The 24,847-nt window shown below is 38.3% G+C and overlaps 1 protein-coding gene across 3 annotated transcripts in view; it reads left to right on the top strand.

The window, feature by feature from the left end:
- KIAA0586 (KIAA0586 ortholog) overlaps positions 1-24,847 on the top strand; it is a 69,535-nt gene that overhangs the window by 14,801 nt on the left and 29,887 nt on the right. Inside the window, exons 16-28 of one of the 3 annotated variants that reach the window (XM_077783908.1) lie at positions 5,189-5,371; positions 6,251-6,438; positions 7,608-7,715; positions 8,834-8,914; positions 13,096-13,292; positions 13,495-13,616; positions 14,187-14,368; positions 17,153-17,312; positions 17,894-18,131; positions 18,781-19,022; positions 19,436-19,512; positions 21,160-21,294; positions 22,905-23,085. In XM_077783908.1, coding sequence (XP_077640034.1) covers positions 5,189-5,371; positions 6,251-6,438; positions 7,608-7,715; positions 8,834-8,914; positions 13,096-13,292; positions 13,495-13,616; positions 14,187-14,368; positions 17,153-17,312; positions 17,894-18,131; positions 18,781-19,022; positions 19,436-19,512; positions 21,160-21,294; positions 22,905-23,085 — 2,094 coding nt within the window. The remainder of the gene's footprint in view (positions 1-5,188; positions 5,372-6,250; positions 6,439-7,607; positions 7,716-8,833; positions 8,915-13,095; positions 13,293-13,494; positions 13,617-14,186; positions 14,369-17,152; positions 17,313-17,893; positions 18,132-18,780; positions 19,023-19,435; positions 19,513-21,159; positions 21,295-22,904; positions 23,086-24,847) is intronic. The other 2 variants (XM_077783909.1, XM_077783910.1) reach the window with 2 other exon arrangements.

Raw genomic sequence — 24,847 nt, forward strand, 5'->3', positions numbered from 1 at the left:
TATTTCTAAATATGATAAATGTATTAGTATGTGTTTATTGTTGTCCAAGATTTAATGAGCTGAATTGCTAAAATTAATCACAAGTGAGTGTGTTGGAAAATGAACTTAGTTTTTTATAAAGGTCACTGGGAGATGTATTTTGTGTCAAGTTTATCCAGTGATTTTTCATTTAAATATTTAAGTCATTCAGAGTTCAGAAATGTACTGAGACTTGAAAACTGAAAGAAGTCTGATATTTAGTTTCTTGTTTCAAATGAATAAATTGAAATATGAAAAATTAAATATATGGGCATGAAGATGAAAATATTGAAAGATGTAATCAGAATAATTGATTAAGTTCACTAAGTGCAAGTAACTCCTTTTTCTCCATCCAGTTAGAGTTATAAGCAGAAGAGAAATCCTTTCTGTGATAGCTTGTTAAGGTTATTGAACTGATAAAGGTTATTAGTTGGTTAATAATGAATTCTGTTCCTTAGTTTTGTTGGCAAAGTGTTAGGATAAGAGGCTCCTAATTTTCTAACTAATAAAAATGTGTAAGAATAATTACAGAAGGAGACTAGATGATATCTGACATAGGTCAGTGTAGATAAACTTAATCTAGAGTTAGTAATGTTTTAACTGGATCTGTTTTAGTTCTTAATTACCTTTTCAAAACTTAACTGATTCTTGATGCAAAAACTAAGAATAATCTTTAATTGGTATTAAAAAAAAACAGTGTGGATAATTTTACTGGAGAGAAATGACATGAAAAAAGATAATGATGAAGGGAAAGTGTGGAGGTGGGAGAGAGGCTTAAGAGGAAGAGGTGGTTAAGATGGTGGTGGGCACAATGGAGTTAATAAGATGTGCACCTATGGAAAAATATTAACTGGCTCCCTCCATGCTTCTTGCACTTAGGCTGTTGTTACCCATGCAGGGAAAATATACTTGATGCAGTCTTAAATGCCATGTTTAAAAATGCTGCCTGGGTTTTTATTACAGCTGTCAAAACATTACATTCTGTGTGAAATATGAGAGATTAACATCAGAAGGCAGCCAGTCACTTGATGAAATCATGTTTTTAGGCCATTGCAATGGGTGGTGTAAAACATATCTGTGTTTCTGAAGACAGGCAGTGCTGAGGTTTGAGGCAGGGGATTTTAAAACATCATCATTTTAATCATCATCATTATTATTATTATTGTTGTTGTTATTATTTGAGGCTGGATATTTTAAAGCAAAAATATGGGGTTTTTTAATTTATTTATTTTAATATTACTAAAATAATAATGGTCTAGTGGAAGGTGCCCATGGCAGGAGGTCAGAACTGCTTGATCCTGAAGATTCCTTCCAACCCAAACCCTCCTGTGATTCTGTGGTTAAGATGTACATCCACAGTGGCAAGTCCTCAAAATAGTGCAAGAATCTCTTGTTTGGCCTGAGCTGGCCTTTATGGCACTTTTCCTTACCTGTGCTCTGGAGCCCAGTTGTGATCTGTGAAGAGAAAGTGTTATTGGTAGACATTATTCCCAATTCTCAACACCCTCCTGGAAAATGTGGGTTATAGCCCTGGCAAAAAACCTAGAAAACTTTTCAAAACTCACCATTTTTTTAAAAGGTCACATCAAAACTGCCAGCCTTGTGACTTAGGTATTTTGTTTGCCCTCTCTTGGATGACTTTGCTTTGGTGAAAAATAGTGTATCCTCTGTTATACTCACTTGAGGCACGATATAACACTGGTTTTGACTATTGGCCGTGCTGTGCAACCATAATTTAATTTATTCTGTATAGATCTTTTTGGGTGAAATGTGTGCTAGTAAGCACTTAGGGTAGTAATAACAGTGACCACTAAAATTTGGATTGAGAACAGACACTTCTTTAAAAATATTTAATCAGCAGTTCTGCTTTTGCTGAGTCCTAAATGAATTTTCTTCTGTATTTATTGGCCTCTTGTCTTTTACAGAAGGTCATAACCTTTCCAGGAAGGCCAATTTCATCATTCCAGAAACAATATTTTGTGAAGTGGCAGAAAGAGTGCCCCCCTCCCCAGTCTAATTATAACAAATAGGCCATTTGATCATTTGAAACCACCAGCTGAAATTCAGTGACATGGAAAGGTGCAGCTTCTGTGCAGCTGGAACGAGCTGCTCCTGTGCTTCAGCTTTTTTCTCTTGGGGGCAAATAGAAATGAAAGGGAAAACTGCACTGGATCAATGCTGCCTTCAATCTTGCAGAGCTCCTGCGTGTGACAAACAGCTTCAAAGCTCTTTGCTGGCAAACAGAGTGAACTCTGGATAGCCTTTTTCCACAGTGCTTCCCTTCCAAGCCATGAAGTCATGCTGCAGGAACAAAAACGTGTGTTTGCAACAGTAAAGCCACCATAAAATTTGTTTCTCTATTTAATATCAGGCTGGAGTTATGGAAGTTATGGTTTTGTCTCTATCCTGGCAGTAAATAAAATAAGGCACCTCCTTGTGTTCTTATCTGAAGGAAAAATAGAATTTTTTGCACATTGTGTAAAGGAGCAGCACTCCAGTGAGTGTGTGTCCTACTCCCAAGCTTTCTGATTTTAACTGAAACTGAGGTTTGTTTGATACTGGCATTATTTATCTTTGCCTCTTGGTGAGACTGTTGGTCAAACTGCTTGATTTTTGTCCTTTCCTTACCTTGCCAATAAAATGGAAAAATAATCCGTGATGTTTCATGTGGGACTCACAAAGACAAACCAGTTCCATCATTTTGGGGGCTGCTCTTTGGGAAGAAGCTGTTATGGCAAAGCAAAGTATAAATAATAAAATCAGGAATAGTTCTGTGCTCCTCTACAGGAGGAGTGTAAATAAAATGCACCAAGGTTGAATGAGCACTTCAAAGCACCAAGTTTTTAAAAAAACAAAGGAGGAAATCAACAAATCTCTTTCACCTTAGGCATGATGAGTTCTTCCCTTCACAGATTCCCTTCCTGGCCTTGATGTACCAGGTGATAAAGGCTTCAAAATTATTGTCAGTCTTTGGCCTTGGGTTTGATTGGCTGAAAAATCCAGACTCGTTAAATTACTTTATTTTGTTAGAGCAGTCCACTGAGCTTGTTTTAAATTAGTGTTAGAATAAGGATGTTTATTTAAGACTGAAATGGCCATCTGGAGAGTCTCTTTTCAGTCATTTTATAACTCTCAACCATTTTCTTTGCAAATAAACTATGGTGACTAATGCTTAGTTTCTTATGGGAAGTTAGGCAAAAAATTCAACTAGCACTTTTATGAGTAAGAGATCATTTCTAAAAAAAAAAGCTGGAATTATTTTCTTGCATAATATGAACTGATAAATACATGTAAAACACTGTTTTTCTAAAGCTAAGTTTAATTAAATGTCTAGTTTCTGCCCAGTGCAAATAAACTTTGCAGAGAAAAATGAAAAGTTGCAAGCAATTAAAATGAGGTGCTGTGTGTATACAGTACTTAATCATTCTCACTGTGAAAACCTTGTTTTTGCAAGTTGGCAGCATTACAGATACGCTGCCAATTCCTGCTTTTACTCAAAAGTTCAAGGCCAAGGGGGACTGTTAGATCATGTGGTATGACCTCTTCTAAATCACAAGCCTCTGAACTGTATCTATTTATGTTACAGAGGCCAGTAGTTTGTCTGACTGCAGAACAGTTTTTTGGGCTAACCTGTGCTTTGCAGAAAGGCATAAGCTCATCATTTAAAGACAGAAGAAATTCTGCTTCTTCCCATGGCAAAATATCTTGTGCTTCAAAAGCAAACAGGACACTTCAGATTTATGATCTGATTTGTAGTGAGGTTTTGGCTTCAGTTTACAGCTACTTCATTTTCCAGGTGACTTTTCCTTAAAAAATGAAGATTGCTTATTAATGTCTAATTTATTTTAATATTTGCAGAGGTACAGAATTAGTGCTATTATTTATGGAAGTCTTCTCTTGCTCCATATCTGAGACATTCTGTTGAGACCTCTGGGGGTTACATTTATCCTGTTGACCAAGGCATTGTGTTGTGATTTCTCATTCCATTCCTTACCCAGCACATCCATAAACATTTTCTAGAGATGCTTCTTCTGGCCTGTGTTTTCTCACTGAGGAGTTGTGACTTGCTCTTGTTTCCAGGCCTACAACCCGTAATTTGTCTGTACAAAAATACCACTTTATCTGCTTGTCTGCATCTAACAAAAGTCACGTTATCAATCTTTATTTTCCCTATGTTTTATAATCATTGACTTTCATTCTTCAATTAATTAGGAGGCTCTTAAATGTGAACAGAGCTAAGAAGTGCTTGTTGCTACGTGTTGACTGGCTGCAGGTACAGGGAGGTGATTATTAGAAACAACAGAGGAGTAAAATGACATTTTTTTGGCTGTTATAAAGGCATGGAGTTGGTTATCAGCATGTTTCTTTCCAAATTCATTACCCTAACACCTACAAAATAACAGTAGAAGCACTTCTGCCTGATTGACAATTGTTGACACCTTTTTGGGGGGAATTTTCAGGCAGTTTTATTCATTTATATTAAAGGTAATAATTTCCCTAATGATATTCATTGTTTGCTGTAAGCAGCATAAGACCTTGCATGACTGTATGGTGAGAAATGCACATTGCAATAAATGCTCTCCTCTGCTCTTTGCTTAAGACATTTTTACATATAAATTACTTCTGGCTGGCTATTTACAATACACTTGAAAAGCTGGGCCAAAAAATCATGATGGAAGTCAAGACTTTTGGGTTTTAGCTATGGTTTGATTTTGCAGTAGCAATGAGTTGTTAAAGCAGGAATTTTCAGATTATACCTGTTCCTCTGAGTACCTGTCGATTTTGTGGCTGCATTTCAAACCTGCATCCTGGATTTCTTCTTAGCTGCTAAATCACACATTCAGTTCCAAATTTCAAACTTAAATAATGGATTTCTTCTTAGCTGCTAAATCACACATTTTGTTCCAACTTATGGCTGTCCTTTGGTCCTTTTCACGTTTCTCTGCCCTTATCTGCTAGATTCAACTAAAAATTGCATTTTTAACTCCTTCATTGCTGCCAATACGGAGACATCTTTCAGGTTCTGCCCTTCGGAACTCCCTCCCTCATTCCCTCCATCCCACAGCAAAAATTTGCAGTGGATTCAGTAGGAAGGCTTGGCTCAGTAGAGTGTTGTCACTGGGTTTGTGCATGCTTTGTGACCTTTCCAGCTTGTGTGCTCTTGTTTCAGGCACAAAGGTGAAGTCAGCAAAGACCCAGACCTGCTCTCACACGCAGAAAGTCATCAGCAGCCCCAGGAAGAAGAATCCTGTGTATGCCCAGCAGAGCCAGTACCTCTTCAGACCCAGCCAGGATGTCCCTGCTGCCTCGGGTCCTCTGGAAGGTCACCTCATTCCCATGGCTGTTCCACTAGGTAGGAGCAAATAACCTGCAGCAGGTTGTGTGCAGGTTAACTGCTGCTATTTCATGGAAATACAACTTTTATCTTCTTAAATCAATGGTTTGAGGGTTGGGATTAGGTGATCTCTGAGGTCTCTTCCCACCCAAATCGTTCCATGAGGTTTGCACCTGCCCTTCTCATAGGAAAGCTGAGGGATTGGTTGAAAATGTTCTGGTTTTCCTCATCCTTCGTGCTGGATGTCTGGTGACACCCTGACAGAGCAATTACTTGCTTAGCTGTACCTGTTTTGGTTCATTTTGGTTTTAGGCTTCATGTTCCTTTCAGTTTGGTATTCAGGAACTGAATCACTCCCCCTTGGATTCAACATTTGCTATGACTTCAGCCCAACAGTTTCAGTAGGACTGTGCCAAGCACAGTAAATTCCTTGTCATGACTTCTGGATTTTTGCATTTTCAATAGAACCTTTATATAGGGCTTGTTTTGAGAAGGGTTAGTATTATATAGGCATTGAAATAAGGTAATTATTTTTTTAAAGGGCTGTCTCAGACAAAAATTTGTGGGTTGTTACACCAAGTGTACTTGAGGTGTGATGGTCTGTAGTTTTTGAATGGCAAACACAATTCTTGTTTTCAGCAGTAGATGTCACCAGAGTCAAGAAAAGTGAATAATTTTTAAAAAGGGTAGTGTTGAGTTGACAATTTCTACTGGGAAAGCTTAACATTAGCTGGTGAATTACTGTAGTTTAGCTAATGTTCATAGGGGGCTTTTTAATTGGCCTGTAATTGCACACAGAATCTCAAAACACACAGAATATAATTTTAATTAATTTATTAATTTCCTGCCTTTGGAGATGGATATATGAAGTTTTAATTGGTTTTCAACTGTCTTTAGGTCAAACCCAAAGCAGCAACACATCACTGCAGACTGCAGGAGTAATCATAGATAAACCACACCCTATCACAGTTACAACCTCTCTTCCTCAAGTGCCACCAAAGCCTCCAGTCGAGGTAAAAAAACCAAATATAGCTGTGATAGAGATGAGATCAGAGAAAAAGGACCCACCTCAGCTCTCTGTGCAGGTACATGTCAAGAGTGATGATGATTTGTTTGTTTATTTTAATGAGTGCTAACTACAGGCAGCCTGATCCATCAGTAACAGACTTGGACATCAGTAGATGGTTTTCAGTAAGAATTAGAAAAATATGGAATGGAAGGACCAAACAGTTCTCATGCTATATTAATATATTTATTCATCTTTTAACAATTATCTTTATTAGAAAATAGAAAGGGAAGAAATAGAAAACTATTTTTTCACTAAGTCACCTATGCAGGGCATTTGTAAAATTTATGTTACATTTTCTTTTTTTTAATGAGATTTTTGAGCCAGAACAAACTTGGAATAAAAGAAGTATAAATATAAATGTCAGTTTTCTTGGATGATTGCTTTGGCCTTTAAGATTTCTGTTTCAAGCATGATTGTCAACCCAAGGGTTTCACTCCTGATTAATCAACCCTTGCAGTCCTTACCTTGTGGGATGGGGTTTGTTGTTTTCATTTTTACATGAGTCTGTTGTCAAGGAAGTGAATGTTTCTAACATGTTCCTTATTTTGGATTCCATTTGTTGAGGCTGCACCCACTCTCCCCCACACCTTTCATACACAAATGATTCATGGAACTCAGAGTTAAACACAGGTAGGGTGTTCTGTGCTTTGTTCCCTTGCTGTGTCACTTCATTCCACCCACTGACATTTTGCTGTTATTTCATCCAGTTCTTAAATATTTAAGGTGATTTTTCTTTTCCCAGAGGAATGAAGCATTGAAATCTTTGTTCTTAACAGAAATACAACACATTTTAATGCTGTAATGGATGTGCCTTGATTACAAACTATATTGTAATTTTCTAAACTACTTGCAGGTCCAACACACCTCTGCTCTGACTATTTTAGTTAATTAGTACAGTTACACTCACCTTCTGTTCCATGCAAGACAGTGTCAGGAAATTAGAGAACAGGAGAATCAGGTACTACAACTACAAGAGGAGAGGGACTATTTCTTGTGTTAATTTTTGACATTACAGTAATTTGATTTTCAGAACCAATACTGATATCAGATACAGGCATGAGAAAAGGCAAGCACTGAATTTTAGTGGCTCAGAAGCATGTGGAAGAAAAAAATCTAAAAAGTTCAATGATAATAGCTAAGCTAGTATGCAGATTTTTTTATTGATGCTTTTTTTTTCTGTCCTAGGTATTACCAAATGTTGATATTGACAGTGTTTCAAGTGCCAGTGGGAGTGTAAGTCCTGTTCCTCCAGGCTCTGAGCCTCTGCTCCCTCTTGTCAATGCTGTAATACAGGTACTGATTGTCTGGCAATTCAAACTTGCTCAAAAGGAAAATATGTTAAATTGCTGCAAAGTTCTCATTGTCTTTCTTTAGTTAGAGAAATGAGACAGTTCTAGAAAAAATGAATAATTATTCTAAAGAATTTATAGTACAAGGTATTTGTTTAAGAAAATGAAAAATTGTAGAAAGATGCCTTCTGCCAAGATTAAATTGCCACCATGGTAAAATGCTTAAGAAAAACAGTGTTCATGTATCCTGTAAAGAATTATTATCCCTGTTGGCCCATGCCTGTCTTGTTTTCACTGGCTTCAGTGCTCTGAGGATGTTCCTCATCCCTCCCTCTGCTGCTTGGCTCTTCTGGAGTGGTCAGTGGTGTGGGCACTGAGCCCCAGGAGCCTGTGGTGGTGTAGTGGCCACTCTTTTCTCTTTCCCTACAACTTTTCAGAAGTGTTTTTAATCTTGATGTGAGCAGCAGGGGTGGTTTTTGTGCAGCTCTAAGGGTAACTGCTGTGTGCTGAGGGATCAGGACAGGGTGTGAGAAGGCTTGGTGAGGCAGTGATTATTTTTGTGTGGGTATTGTACATTCCATTTTCCTCACTTCAGGAGTTAGGTCCTCCAGAGTCCTGTGATGGTATTCACTGAGTCAGACAGAGATTGTGGACAAAAATAGTGATTTGTATTTAAAATTCTATTATTCCATCCCAGCAAGTTGATTAGAGAGATGGAGCTCCTCTCCTATGAGGAAAGGCTGGGAGAATTGGGATTGTTGAGTCTGGAGAAGAGAAGGCTTTGGGGTGACCTTCCAGTACCTGAAGGGACCCTATAAGAAAGAGAGAGACTATTTACAGGAGTAAGGACAAGGGGGAATGGCTTCAAACTGACAGAGAGTAGGTTCAGATTGGATATCAAGAAGAAATCTTGGATTGTGAGGCTGCTGAGGCACAGGCTGCCCACAGAAGCTGGGGCTGCCCCATCCCTGGAAGTGTCCCAGGCCAGGCTGGACAGGGCTTGGAGCACCCTGGGATAGTGGAAGGTGTGATTTAGTTGATTCTTGTAATGAAGTTTTCCTGTTAATGCATTTCCACCCCCCCAAAATGAAATACCTAACAACTGCAATCTGTCTTTGTAAGGCTCCAGAAGAAATACACAGTGAAGAGGAAGACACAAAGCTCCCAGGAGCTAACTTCATTGATGTTACTGATGTCACACAGGTAATCCCATTGCAAAGGTGTCTTTTCCTTTTAATGATTTTTATGTTATTCTGTCAAAATTGGAAACACAGCGTAAAGAAACTATTTTGCTTTCCTAGCAGCTTTAAAAGTGCACTTTCTGAGCAATACTGAACTGTTTACAGTGTTATAGAGGATATTAGAAATTACTGTGTGTTGGTGAGTACAGAACCTTTTGAAAAATTAACTTTAATTTGGATATGTTAGAATTCACTAGAAATACAAGTATTTCTCTAAAATCAGCAGTGATTATAGCAATTGGACTTTGCAATTTAAAACTCTGCATGTAGTGAATTTAGTGACAGGCTGAGAGAGCTGGGGTTCTTCATCCTGGAGAAGAGAAGGTTCTGAGAAGACCTTGGAGCACCTTCCAGTGCCTAAAGGGGCTGGAAGGGGCTTTGGACAAGGGCCTGGAGTGACAGGACAAGGGGGAATGGCTTCAAACTGATAGAGGGCAGGGTTAGAATTAGATCTTAAGAAGAAATTCTTGACAGTATTGTTGTTTATGGTAACACAGGTTTATTTGAGATCCTCTTTCACAGTTTCATTTTTTTAGGTAGCAAATCCTTTCTTTTGTCTGGGGGGTTCTGAGAAACACAAGGCTGGTGAACCAGCCTGTATTTCACTTTACTGAGCAAAACTTATTATGTGTAATCAAAATCTACCCAAAAATGTATTCTTTTTACTTCTATGTATTCCTGATCCCAGGATTAGTGTGTACATCAGATATTAGCCCTAGTGCTTACAGATAAATTATTAACTCATTTTAAAAATATATCTAACATTATCAGTCTGTTAAAACAGCCCTAATTTGATGGTTTGTCTACCAAAAGTGTGTAAATGCTTGATTCATTTATAGTTTCAAAATTACCTTGTGTTACTGGAGGGGAGGAGTTAAATCTCTGTAGACACTGTTCTTCTGTTAGCACAAGAAAAAAGCTTTAAAGAAATAATTTTAGGAACTATCAAAAAATGCTGTAATGTTACATTTTTATTATTTGAATAACAGTTACTCATCTTTTCTTTTTTCTTTTCCTGGATTGCTTTTATCTTTTAGTTTTGGCAATAGGATGTATTTTAACCACAATACCAAAAATGTTCCAAGTGAAACATATGTCTGGCCTATGACCACACAGACAATGTTCTTAAAAATGTGCAAGGCAAACACAATGGGGAAGCATAAAATCAATCTCTGGAGTGGCAGGGGTATTTACGACATCAAAAGAAAGCAAAGTTATTGTTATTAAAGAGTCTTCAGATTCATGAAAGTATGTGCATAAAATGCTATAGAAAAAAATAGCTTTTGTTGTCTTCTCCCCACTCCCCTTTTATTATGAAAGCTTAATTCTGTTAGAACTGAGGGAGATAAGTATTTGTGTGAAATATCTTCCTTTTTTGTTTGTTTCTGTTATGTTTTTCTGTGTTTGTTTTTTCTGGCAGTATCCCAGGCCAGGCTGGACAGGGCTTGGGGCAGCCTGGTCTGCTGGAAGTGTCCCTGCCCATGGCAGGGGTCTGGGACAAAATGGTCTTTGAGGTCCTTTCCCACCCAAACCATTCTGGGATTATTTCAGAGTGAGAAGCTTGTGTTGCTCAGCTCACACAACTTTCTCAGATTTATTGAGTCTGCTCTCAAATTCTTACAAGCAGCCACATCCTGCAGTTCCTTTAGCAAACTCCCTGGGATTTCAGATTAAATGCACTTTTTGCTCTCTCTGAATATGCCCTAATTGCAAGGTAGGGGATTTTTTTTCTCAGAATTTTTGCTTCCAGTTTGAATGCCACAGCAAAATGTGGAACCTGCAGGGCTCAGGTATTATAAATGTAAATGTATTTTCCTCAGCCCTCATTTCCCATTGATGCTCTTGGGCAGGACATTGATATTTTTACGCTTCTCTTCAGACAAGAGCTCACAGGTGACACCTGCAAGGCAACCTGACCTTGCTCCTGAGAATTGCTTTAGAAATCCATCAAGAAGAAATTCATGGCTTAAATTTCAGGAGGCTTTAATAAGACTCTGCATGTACATGTTTGGTAATGGAACAAAACTAACCTATAACATCTAATAATTTCAAACTCTTTTTTTTAATTATCTGAATGTAATTTGGGAAGTAGAATTTTGGCTTGATACTTTATAAAAAAGTGCAGTGATTAATATTCCAATCATATCTGAAAGACTTTCTAATTTATGCCATATTTTGATTGGGGGTTGTGATAGAGATATTTTCAACAGCCTCCAGGGAAGCAAAATGCAGAATTGAGTGCAGAGTATTCAGGATTGGTCTATAAGTTGATATATGTTCAAGTTCAATCTGTATAATTAAATACTGACTATTACATTTTTTTTATTTCAGCAGAGATAATATATCACCCCCAAATGAATATGATTTTGTGCATTGTTATGGATTTGTGTGCTGTAAAATATAAAACACTTTAGAAATGCAGTAGAGCTGCAAAAGTTTGTCAGAGTTACTAAATAGATGTAAGATGTATTGTATGCACTTGCTTTATTTAACCCAGATGTTTGTATTTTGCATACTTTCAGAGGTATTAAATAGGCAACATCAAAGAAAATTTATAGAGTAATGCAGGCACAGGAAAATACATAATGAAATGCTGGACAAAGACATCTTTACATTTGCTGTCAGAATGAATTCTTGTTCTCAATACACATACCCCAACAGCTCAAGCTGCTGAGCAGCTTGCAAGGCACCCAGGAACTTCTGACTTCAACTTCTCTGCTCATTTCTATGCCTAGAATGCTTTAAAAATCTTTCTTTGTCACCCAAATACACTTATTCTGCTTTCTCCCTTTTTTGAAGATTATCACTATTTCAAGACCCAGTAGTTCTTTGTGTAATACCCATCAGGGACCTCTCTGACTCTACAGTTTTAAGATGTGTTAAGGTATGAGAAGTTTTAATGCTGAGGTGGGAAAGGATACAGGGAAGTGTTACTTTTTTTTTCCCCTTTCTCTGTTCTTTCTCTTTTCACTTTTTTTTTTTCTTTTCACTTTTTCACTTTTTTCTTTTTCATAGATAATATGAAAAAAAAATTTAAAGACACGTATTTTATGGGTTAAAAGTATGTTTAATTTATATAAGGGAAAAGGAGGCTTTTTTCTCCTTTCACTGTGTTGGAGATTAATCTTAGTAAATATGGATTTACAGTGAACTTCTATGCACCATCACATATTTGTCACTGGTAATTTAGGGCTCAGCTCCTCATCTCTTTCATTTGGCATGCCAAATTTTCTTCTTAGAGAGTCATATTACTATTAGAGACATTTGTTTTTAATATTAGAAGTGAAGGTTGCAGGTTCTCATTCATCAGGAAACATTACAATATTTTTTTGGCTTAGTGCCTGTTTTTTTGGGACTTGGTGCTGTGTTTGTGCTCCAGGGGAAAAGGAAGGAGGCATCTTTGGGAAAACCCAAATATTTTAACTCACCATGTCACTTCTCTAAATTTTAGGAATAGAACTTTAACATTAAAATCAAGATGTCTGTGAGGGTTGTCTGAATTACTGCCCAGAAATACCTTCTACCTTTCAGCAGCTGAAGTTAATGGAAGTGTAAACACAAGTGTGCCATATGTGAAACTATTAATGTCTAGTTTTCAGTGCTGGCAAGTTCATTAGAGTTTTGATTGACTACATGCTCGTTAACTTTTGTGAATTTGTCTGTTCAGACTGGAGACTTTAAACAACGATTTTGATTTATTTTAAGAAAAACAACCAAAACCCAACACAAACAAACAGCCCCCTAACCCAACAAGTAACTGTAGAAAGTTTCCTAAAGTTTTTTGTTTAGAGCAGGAACATTTCTGGGGTGACATTAAAGAAACCTGATGTAGGTCACAAGTAAATTTTTAAAGTATTAGCATTGCCACTGGCTCCCTGCCCTGTGCTGCACAGGCAGAAAATATGAGCCAAATCATGTTTTACTGAGCAGTTCCTATGGCTTTATACCTCTACAGATTTATGATTTGCTAAGCTTAGAGTTGTATCAATTAACTACAACACACTGAGGAGGGAGAATGTGGTTTGTGTGCTGTCATACATCCATAAATGTGGATTTTATTCTTAAAGCAAAAACCTGACAGCTACTTCAATGACATTACCTTCCAGAAATGTTCCATAACTTTATTTACTGCTTATTTATTAGGATCAGGAAGAGGAGAAGGATGAAATTCCAGAAATCCTTGAGCCTCTTCTGGAGCTTAATGGCCAGTTTAAAGTTGCCTCACCACAATACAATGGTCCTGTGTTTCCTCCAGTGGCTTCTGTTCCTCAGCAGCCTGCTGATATTTTGGATGAACTGATTCAAAGGAGAGAAACTATAGAAAACAAGTTGATAAATTGGTGAGTTGCAATGTAACAAAGTGGCAAAAAATATATATGGAAGAAGGAATGATTCCCTAATTATCCTCCCCTTTTTTTCTCACCTCCATTCCCTTATCCATTTTCCTTTGAGCTGCCTTGCATTTTATGTCAAGAATGCTCTTTTGTGTGCTTTTAGGTGTCTTGGTGTTTGCTGATACTTAAATGGGTTTTATTCTGCCAGGGTGGAACAAGAAGTAATGGCAAAAATCATCAGTGAGATGTGCCCAGCTCAGACAGAAAGGATGCCCAGCATTAGCAGCTCCATAAAGAGTGAAGACAGTGAGACTGTAACCCCTGGCATTGGTAAGTAGGAATTATTGTTCTCTGCAGATGGGTTATGTCAATTTTTGGCTAATTTTAACAAGCTGTGTAGGTGGCTGTTGCCTCAGCCTAAAGGTGGATAATCCTGAACCAGTGAAACTGTGAAAAGCAGAAGTGCACACCTGAATTTATGTGGAGATAGAGCCACTGTTACAAGGCCATTGAAAGAAATTATTTAAAAGAAAAAGAAGACTTAGAATAACAGCACTGTACAAATCACCTTCTGTTATTGGCCACCTAAATCACACTTGGCATTTTGCTGAGCCTGTAATGTTTGTTTGCCTTTTTTAAATAGATATATCAAAAGTTACTTCTCGTGAGTGTGTGAGAATGAAGAGAAAAGCATTTCTCCTGAGGTGTCACTGCCCTTTGCTGTTGCCTTTTTTTTATGCTCCCGATTTGTTTCTTTACTGTTGTTTATCTGGAAGGTTAAAAAAATCACTTTTTGCAAAGGAATGTTTACAATTCCATAGACAGTGAGTGGCTGCAGTACAGTACATGGATTTTAGGAAGTGAGACCTGGCTGTGTGCTTCACATTCCTTCATTTTCAGTTGAAGCTGCAGGTGGTGGAGGATTTCAGCTCTTTGTCAATGCTGGTGTCCCTGTGGACTCAGAAATGATAAATCATTTTGTGAAGGAAGCTCTCAGTGAAACCATTGCAACCATGCTGGGAGACAACCAGGCTCAGAGAGCAGTTCCTGATCCTCTTCCTCCCAGCACAACCTCAGTGATGGTAAGATCTATTTTATTCAAGCTTTTCTGCTGAAGTTCTGATGGACTTGGTACTTAATTTCATGTTGTTGAAAGATAGCTCATATTATTTTGAACCAGAAATAGTTATTCTGCTTTCTTGCAAACAAATGAGAGATGAAGAAATTAATTTCCTCATAAGGAATGGAAGCTGAGAGCAATATTATTTTTGGTCTTGTGGGCTTGCAGCCATTCTTTAATATCTGTTAAAATGACTATTAATTCTTTCTGAGTTTTGACTTCAGTAGTTTTGAATAAATGCTTAATTGACGAGTAGAGCTTCCTGTAATACAAGATAATTTCCTGTGTTCCCTTTGATAATCAAATGACAGCTGGCTCTTACTTTGATAACAACGTGACTATGCTGCAATCTCGGGTTGTGTAATGTCTTTGGGATGCTTGTGGAAATTGCTGTGCTTGGAAATCCAGCTATGGAAGGCTTTGTTGAAAGAGGGATCAGTCATTCTGTTCTGCTGCAGTGCAGTTAGCCTGAAACATCTCCTCCTGCCTGCTGCAAGGGACTAAGAGGTGATATAGGCAAAAGTAAAGGTTTCACTGCTGAGGGCTCAACCTCGGCCCCCCAGCATCTTTTCCACTCCATTATAGATTGAGGAGGGCCTGATGTTCCTCTCAGCTTGTTCTTCTGATGCTCAGAAACATCTTCTGTTGTCCTTTCTACGTTTACTGATCTCCCTTTTCTTTCTCTGTCAGCTTAAACTGAAATATCCTTTAGCTGAAGTGGTTGGGTTTTCCTTGCTATGTATGTTTGTGCACTTAAAGAGATGAGTTTTCTCATCTCTGGCCTTTTTTTGATTAGCCTCAAAAAAAGTAATCATCCATTTTTTGACTCTTGCTGTTGGGCAGCACTTTGATGTTTTCCAGTTTAGCTTGGTTTCAAGCACAGGTAACACACTAAAAATGCTAATTGATATTTTTAATAATAGTGTGGTCTCCAGGATGGGGTTTCCTCAATGCCTTGAGCTGTAGTAGTGATTCTCTCCTGCCTTTATTGGAATCCCAGGAAGCTAATTATGTTTTTGAAAGTCTTTCCACATTTTGTAGCATGATAGCACAAGTTAAAGGATAGCTAGCAAAGTTTTTGAATTCTTCTTTTTCCATTTCTACACAGCTCATAGCAGAAGTTCCTGAATATGTAGTTTATGCATTCTTGTTTTCTCCCTTCCCACTGTGAATTTTCCTATCTAGAACTGAATTTCAGCTGTTACTGAGTTCATTGGTGTTCACAATGTCACACAATTGGCTTTGAGCTGCCAAATGTTCCTGCAGGTTCCACTTCCCATGAGAAATTTTAATAAAAATCATCAGCGTGAGGACATACTCTTTAGAAACTAGTTGGAAGTCTTCCCATAGCCTCATTGCCTTGGTTTTTTTTTGTTGGTTTTTTTAGTGGGTTTGTTTGTTTGTTTTTGTTTTTGTTTTTTTGGTTTTTTTTTAATGAAATTTCAGAAAAAAAGTCTGGAAGAAACTTGCAAAGGTCCAGCATATTCCTCCACAGCAGGTCTAGCAACAGCCATCATATTTGCTTGTCAGATTTATGTCCATTGCTGTCATCTTTTTAAGGAATATCCCAGTTCTGTTTGTGCTTCTTTAAGTGCTTTGCTGTCTTGGTATTACTTTGTTTGTAATCTTCTTTTTAGCTGGTTCTTCTTACCATAAAATCAATTTTATGACTCAGTTTTATCCATGTTATGAAGTATTTTCCTGTTTAAAATTGTCTCAAATGCTTGATTAAAATCCATATAATAATAGAATTCATATGTAGACTGGACATTAGGAAGCATTTCTTTACCAAGAGTGTGGTTAAGCATGGGATAGGCCTCCTGGAGAGGTGGTTGGTACCATTAAATGTTGGTTTTTGGGGTTTTTTTGCCTCTGTTAAGGTTGGGATTGGAAGCACTTCAGACAATATTTTCCGTTCAGACTCAAATGTTTATTATTTCTTACTTATATCACACTCTTACAAGCTGTGAGTTCTACAGCATTCTACTTACAAGCTACAAAATGGTTAATTATCTTTTTTTACAAGGTTTTTAAGGCTAAACTATCTAATTAAGAAATGACACCTAAATTATTTTCACCTTTAACTCAGTAACTAATCACCTGAAGTCAGCAATGCAGACTTTTCTAACTAATAGATAAAACCACCCAAACTCATGAAGAAGATGAAGAAGAACAAATAGCCTTAAAACGACTATCTTGCTTTATATATATTACTATATTCTAAAACTTTAAGCTCTTAAGTTTTCCACTTTTATTCAAGCTGCACACCCATAATCCCATTGCTATCAATCAATTTTGGAAGCCTTCTCCATGTCTTCAGGTCAAATACAGTATTTTCTTGTGGGTCTGTGCCTTTTAACCCAGAAAGTTTAAAATTCTCAGCATCCAGGGTTCTAAGAGTTGGTATCCCAAACCTGTCAGTATTTTAGAGACATGACTTCAACAACAAATTCCAGCTTTTGGTCATCCCTGTATTGGTCAGACAATTGGACTGGATGATAATTGTAGTTCCCTTCCAACTGAAATGGTCTGGTCTGTTCTATACATAATGATTTCCCAATTTAATCATTTTAATGCTTAATTCACTGGTTTTAATGAATTTTGTCCTGGTGCAGCTTCCTGGAGGAGTTAGATGCATGGAAGCAGCAGCTGTTCCTGTTCTGTGATGAGCTGCCTTTCCCTCTCTGGGCAGGCAGGAATTCTGCACAGAGATCCCAACTGTGGTTATGATTTTTCTTCCCCCCAGGAGGCTCCTTTGCCTACTCCAGTGCCAACACCCCAGGCCACACCACCACCAACACCACCTTCAGAAAAAGAATTGCCTCAGGTCAAAACTCCAGATTCATCTCCATCTCCTCCAGAGATGAGTGGGGATGTTCGTGGACATGAAAAAATTAAAGAAACAGGTATTGAAAATAATAATTGAAGTTTAGCAGTAGCAAATATGCTTTAATCTACTGCCTTTAATTTTCTTCTTCAAAGAAATGTTATCTCTCAAGATAAATATTCTTGAGGCTATAATTCAAGTGGAAACTCATGTTCTACAAAAATTTATGGGCTAATTTATATAGAAAGCAAACATCTTTTATTTGGTAACAGTTCTATTTTCAAAATTAATGCACATTTCTATGGTCTGTGTGATTTCCACCCCTCCCAACCCCTCCACAATTTCTCACATCAGAAAAATAGCTGTCTTTTGCTCCTTCCTGTGCTTGTAATGTTAATTTAATCAAATGTACACTCTTCAAGTAAAGCAGCTTGATTTTTTTAAAATGCAGAGCAGTCTCCCTTGAGGAAGAAATTGAGGTTTTATTCTATCTTCTTCAGCTGCCAGCACAGTACTTAAAAGAAGCAATTCTTTATCTAGTCTTTATAACTATCAAAAAGTATCACAAAACTGAAAGTGCTTGGTAGAACTTGACTCTCTCTGTCTCAGATACACTTCCTCCTTTTCTTTCTGATCTGAAATTTGGTTTTCTACGTGCAGGAGTTGAGATTGCAGCTGCCACAGGCCCTGTGGTCACTCCTGTGGTCACTCCTGTGGTCACCCCTGTGACCACCCCTCCCCCAGCAGCCACCCCCAGCCCTCCTGCCTCAGAATGGGGCTCCCAGGCTGAACAAAGGCAAAGTCCAAAGCTTCCAAACCCATGGGATGGTGCAGAACTTCCTCTGGAAGAAGAGAACCCCAGTCCTGTCCCTGAAGAACCATTCTGTCCTAAGACTGTGTGAGTTCAAGAGGCTACACAATTTCTTAAAAACTGAAATACCTGTATTCTTTCTACATATATGCTTAAAAAGTCAGCAGAAAGAAATGCTTAATGTATGTATCAGGAGACATTTGAGATAAGCCAGGATTGGGTTTTCATTTTTTTTAATTGCTTGAAGGGCAGTTAAGAGAAAAATATGAAATCAGGGCCTTTCTCAGGGTTTATCAGCCCTTATTCTTTGCCCTGCTGAACACTGTACTTAGGAAAATTGTATTCCTACACTTTTCAGTAACACATAGAGTGACAGTGAAATATTGTGTTATTAGCATTTAAATTTTTGTGTTACCTCCTTGGGAATACACATGGTAATTTTAATACAGATGGCAATATGGGTATATATACACATGGTATATGGGAATATACATGTAATTTTAGTTATAACCAGAAACTCACACATAACATTATTTAACCATGTAAACTCTTGAACTATTCTGTAAAGTGCTGTGCTCTTGCATTGGAAAAAATAGTTCCAAATTAGTTTCTTTTCAGAATTAGTTCTTTTCAGTAAAGAACTAGAATTAGTTTCTTTTCAGTATTGAATTAAGGTGTTGGTCTGCACTGTTGAGTGTATCTTGGTGTTTTCACAGAGCACATTCTGTCCTTGCAGGGAGATGTCAGTGGCCAATGATGAGGAGCCAGAGGCCTTGGTTTCCCCATCTCAGCAGCTGCCAGGGAGGCCCTTTGAGCCCCTTCCCTGCCCTGCCCTGGTGCCATCACCTGTGCCCACGGTGAGCTCTGGGGTGTCCAGCCAGGAGAGCAGCCTCACCCCCACAGGGACTGAGACCACGGACAGACCCCTCTCAGAAGGGGAGGTGATCTTCCCCTATGGACATCCACTGCCTGCAGCAGGTAACCAGCTGTGGACATTAGAATTTGAATTATTTCTTATTTTTGCAAAGCTGCAAGCATTAAATTGCAGTTTGTGAAGATTGACAAGACCTCGTTGTTCTTTTTCCCGTCGCTGAACAAAATGCTGCTGTTTATTAAAGAAAAAAGAGCCAATCTGCTCTTTTGTCATGAGATCAACTTGGAAAATAATTGGGGCTTGTCTTTCTTAAGTACCATGTGGTACTAAGTTGCTATTGAAAGCAAAGTGTAAGGAATATGAAAAGAAATATGAAAATATGTCTTTATAATAGACATCCAGCAGTAGGAATTTCCAAATTTACTAAAGCAGAGTGTTGTGCTTAAAGAATGTGGCTTGGATTTTCTGTCATGTAACTTGAATGTTTTTAATAATTGTAACATAAAATATTTTTCAGCCGTAGCAGAAGGAGGATTGTGTCTTCCAAACTTCACTGAGAGCTTATCCAGTACTCTCCGAGATGCCAATGAAATGGTAAGGAACTCTTTCATAAAGAATCACAGATATTGCAGGTTCCACCTTGGGCATCCTGCTAAATTGGATCTGCTTTAAACATTTTCCCCCAGCAGCTTTCTAAATTCACACTTTTAAACTGCATACTCACAAAGAGTGTTGGAATTTCAGAACACCAAAGGAAAAAAAAAAACACATTATTCAGACTAATCTATGTTTTTAAAAAGTTCATATTCAGAAGTATTCATATACTTCTGTAGATGAGAGCTATTATGCACTTTCATTTCTTTATTGTTTCTAGTTTTAAGGCATCTTAAACAGAATAGAAGATTGATTGCTATGCTCTGAGCTGTTGCAGCTTTGAGCCATCTTTTAATTGCTTGCATGATTAAATTATTAAAGTGGGTTAGCTGAGGCTGGAGTTAGTAAAGGCTGCTTAAAACATCAGAATAGTTTCTTATCCAATGTCTGCTGTAGTCCATGGTTCTGGAAGCCTCCCAGGTCAAGATATTCTCCATTCCCTTTCTCTTTTGCTATTCCTCAAATGCCTGGACTTAGTCCCTCTCTGACTTTGTGTAAAGCCTCTTGGTGAGATGTAGCTGTGACATGAATTACAGGAGACATTGTGGGGAAGAGAAAGTTCTGGGGGAACCTTACCAATATATAAATATGTGGTGGAAAGAAGGAAGAAAGAGCCAGTGAAAGATGAGAGGGAGTTGGACACAGGATGAAATTCAGGAAATTTGGTTGAAACATAAGAGATGTTTTTACTGTGGAGTGGCCAAGCACTGGAAGAAGGGCTGCCTTGGACAGTTGGGTTGGGCTAGACAACTTCCAGAGGTCCCTTCCAAGCTCCACAAGGCAAGTTTAATGTTCTGCAGCAGGAGTCCTCTTCTCCAGCCTATCCTTCCTATCCATTTCTGCACACTCTTGGGCACACCTCCCTGTACAGAGGTTGCCATGAGCACCCATGATTTCATTCAGGTCATAGCATCAGAGAACATCCCCAGCTGCAAGGGACCCACAAGAATGATCAAGTCCAGCTCCTGGCTCTGCACAGGACCCCCCAAAAGCAACCACCACAGTTGTGAGACTGTCCTGGACTGGCAGATCTTTAGGTGCCTCCTCTGTCAGCCACACTTCTCCCCTAAACTCTGGGCTTAAAACTCTGATAACAGTTGAACTTAAATTAAAATTTCTTCATCAGAGGAACATTGGCCTGCTGAGATGTTCTTCCCTCTCTTTATCAGCTGGATTGCAGCTTTTTCTAGTATTTCTCCATCCTCAGTCCAGGCTGTTTGGTTGAGGAAGGTAATTCCTTGCTGGTGAGAGCAGCTCTGCAGCCAGATTGTTGCTAGCAAAGGATGTGTGAGGATTTAACTATTTCCCTGATCTTTGGAGACCTGAAGGGCCTGGTTCCTCTTTAAGTATTGCAGTCTTTCGTATCAAATAAAGAATGTCATGTATGTGGGTAAAAGAAAGCAGTGTGTCATCTGTTTGCTTATTTTTAAATGCTTGAATTTACATGACATAATTTTTCAGTGTGGAAATTTACTGTTAAAAAAAGCTTAGTTGTGAACTAAAGTAAGAATGATTCAAATTCCTACCAAAAAACAATTTTGGAGCATGTATTATGTGGATTTTTTTTTATTTGTTTCTTTGTTCTAGGATTATGATCCTCCAAGTGAAGGGCAGGTGGTGAGAAGAATGGATAAAGGCTGTCACAGGGATCCTGTCCTGGCTCTTTTAACCAAATTAAATCAAGCACCTGTTTATGTACAAGAAAGAATAGACCACTCTGAGGTAACTTACAGACCTTGGCTTTCCAGTACAGTAGTTTTGAAGTGATTCTTTCCTACTCAAAAGTAGATAAAATATCCCAAATTTATTCTTCCTGTTGGCTTTAGAACAGCTTCATACACTTTATCCCCTGCTGCAAGTGATCCCACTTCTGTTGGCTTCATTCTTGTGTAAAACTCTTCTAAGAAACACTGAAGTCTCAGTGTTATAAACAAACTGGACATCATATGTACCTGATTTTCCAAGTATGTGACTGTCCCCATGTCACTTGGAGGACAGGGAATTTTCTGTCACTTCAGCAATACAGGTGGAATGTTCAACAGTACAAATACACTGCATTTAACAGCCACAGGAGTATTTTAGGGAGCTATGAAGAACAACTCAGGAAGTGTTTGCATGTACTTTGCATATGCTGTTGATACTGATCTTGGAACAAAACCTCAAAAATTCCTATTCAGTTGGCAGGAAAAAAAGAGACTCACAGAAAAATGTAATTATCTGCATCACAGTTTTTTTTTTGTCACACATCTTGAGTTATTTCTGTGTTGGAAAATAGCAGTTTGGACTGTTTGGTGTTCATTCTAACTGACATAGCTGGAGGAATGTTTGAAGGAAATGAACTTTGAATGTTGCAGCAATGGTTGGTGAACACATTTATTTACAGCAGATCTTTTTTGTGATGCTACTGATGCATATGCAGTTTCTTCCTTCTGTCTTGGTCAGTTTAGTCTAAATAATTACCAACTTGACTCAGCTCCTTGGCTGTTCCTTTGTCTGTCTTTTTTTTGCTAATGAGCTCTGGTGGCTGGATTTAGTGAAAAGCTTTTTCCAGTGTTAACTCCCATGTCTGCCTGTAATTGCAGTGACATTTTCTCATCAGCACTGCCAGTTATAAATGCAGCTCTGCTTTGCTTTTTCCCTTTCCCATAGTCACAGTCCACTCAGTCTGTCCATCCAAGGCATTCATAAACTCCTCCCAGATTCTGTCAAGGTGTGTGCAGGTGTTTCTTCTCCTTCAGAGGAGAATCAGCATTCTCCTGGATGTTCCCTGTGTGGCCTGAGAGTGATACTGTGCACACGTGTGTGTGTGTGTGTGTGTGTATGTTGTGTGTATTCCACCTATTTTCTGACATGGAACCAAGCTAGGTTTAACCTGCAGCTTTACAAGTCAGGATCCAGGGAACCATCCCTATTTTTAGTGCCTTCCAAACCTACTTGAAAATTGAAGCTTTTATCTGACATGCAGTGCAGAGAGTCAATAGCTTTTAGATGCTGCCAGTGTTTCAAGGTCAGGCAGTCAACAGTGGCCAAATCTGTAATAGCCAAGGCTTCATGTGCTAAAAATGTAACATAGGTTCTGATCATGTAGAGATACCACTAACAAAATAAATGAATTTTGGCTGCAAGTTTTTTTTTTTCTGTCCTTCTGATAAGTGTAGATCTTAATTTCAAACCCAGATGATATCTCCATGGCTTGTTTTCTTCATCCAATGCAAATAGAATAAACTTAAGTTTAGAAATGCTTTCAGGGTTAATGTAATTAGAAAACAGTGCCTGCGTTTGAAAGACTTGCTGTGGTTTTATATGTGCTGTGGTTTTGATGTTCTCTGCAGGATTCTGATGGCAGCATTGGGGAGGTCAGTGAAGGTCAGAGGCCAAGGCTGTCCAGAGCACAGGAGAGAATCCTGATGGGAAATTGCATTTTTATGGAGCATCCATCTGCTCAGAGCTCTAGGAACAGACCACGCCAGGGTCTCCGTTCTGCATCTCCAGGGCAGCTTGCCCAAATTGGAGGTACAATTAGATCTTTATTTCTTCTCTAGGATATTCAGGTGAATTCTGAGCATTTTCCATAACGGAATCTGAAATAATTTCTGACCATACATTCAAAATCCAATATTTACAGGCAATTCCTACAATGAAATTATTAGTGTTCCTCTTTCAAGAACTGGATTTAATTCAAGTCTTGTCTTCACTCTTTTTAGCAATTTCCTACAATTGGAATAAAAATCATGGCAAATACCCACTTGCCTGTACAAAAGTTAACTTGTGAAGTGTGTATCTTATCTTTTTAAGTCAAATTCAGTTCTGAGTAACAGATGGAGGCAGTTTCCATTGGACAAGTGTTAGCACGAGCACTGCAAGCTGCTTTTCTCTGTCCCCTTGCTCAGCACTGCTCCTCTTTGCTTTTGTCACTCCATCATGGTGCTACTGCAGTGGCTCATAAATGCAATATATATTAGCTTCATATATTCCTCTAATGATATGGAAATTTATTTTTTTCCCAGATGGATAGCAGAGGCACAAACATCTTGTACAAAGCAGGGAGCTGCTGTTGGTAAAGCAGGGAAATTATTTTATTTCAGTTGAGTAGTGCTGAAAGCAGTGTTCCATCCTTTCTCTTCCTTATTTTTTATCGCAGGTTCTGTGTTATCTGAAAATGTGCTTCTATAATTGTTTAATGTAGCTGATGCAAGCATGCAGAAAGTCTTTATTTTGTTGACTGTAGTTTTAAATATGTTTAAACTAAACTGAAATAATTACTAAGCTGTTGCAACACAAACGTGGTTGCACTGATTCATCAAAAGTTGTGTAAATTAAAGTGATCAAACAGCTGGCTTTCTGTCCTTTTAATTTTCACATTTATGAATTCGACAAGAGAAGCTTATCTCACATTATTAACCCTTGACCAGTAGGAAGTGCATTGAAATTAAATGTGTTTAACACATAGCAAAAACAATTTTGAAGAAAATAAAATATTTGCTTGGTTTTGAAGTGATTAACATTTGAACTGGTCACACAGAGAGTAACCTTTTAAACCAGCTGTGACCTAACATTTTGGACAACTACACCAGTGTCAGTCTTGAAAATATGTTCTGGTACTTTATATATTATCAAACTCTTCTTTTAAAGTAGTTTGTTGAAGGTTGTTTGGAAATTGGTTGCATGAGGTTTCCTGAGATAAGAGATTTTTCCTAGTCACTTGTTTGACTCTGTGTTGGTAGAGGTCAGTCAGCACTAAGGACACTGATGTAGCAATAAATCAGTGATCAGATCATCTGCAGATAGTGCAGGACAAGGGAAATGGTTTTAACTGAAGAGGAGAGATTTAGATTAAATGTGGTAAGGAAACTCTTCCCAAGAGGAGAGATTTAGATTAAATGTGGTGAAGAAACTCTTCCCTGTGAGGATGCTGAGGCCCTGGCAGAGAAGCTGTGGCTGCCCCTGGATCCCTGGCAGTGTTCCAGTCCTGCTTGGTTGGGATTGGGATAGTGGAAGATGTCCCTGCCCATGGCAGAGGGATGGAACAGGATGAGGATTAAGGTCTTTTCCATCTCAAACCATTCTGGGATTTCTCTGTTTCTGTAAGTCTGTAGTGGTGCTCAGGACCATGGAGTTGGAAGATCCCTGTTAATGGCAGAACCTGTCCCTGTGTCTGTCTGTCCTTCTGACTGTCCATGGCTGTATCTGGCACAACAGGGTTGTATCTCCTTGTATCTTTAAAAATATTTTTTTAAATGTATTTAATTCAATTTAGGACGCCTTTTAGCTGTCC

Source organism: Lonchura striata, chromosome 6, assembly GCF_046129695.1.
Source record: "Lonchura striata isolate bLonStr1 chromosome 6, bLonStr1.mat, whole genome shotgun sequence".
Taxonomy (NCBI): Eukaryota; Metazoa; Chordata; class Aves; order Passeriformes; family Estrildidae; genus Lonchura; species Lonchura striata.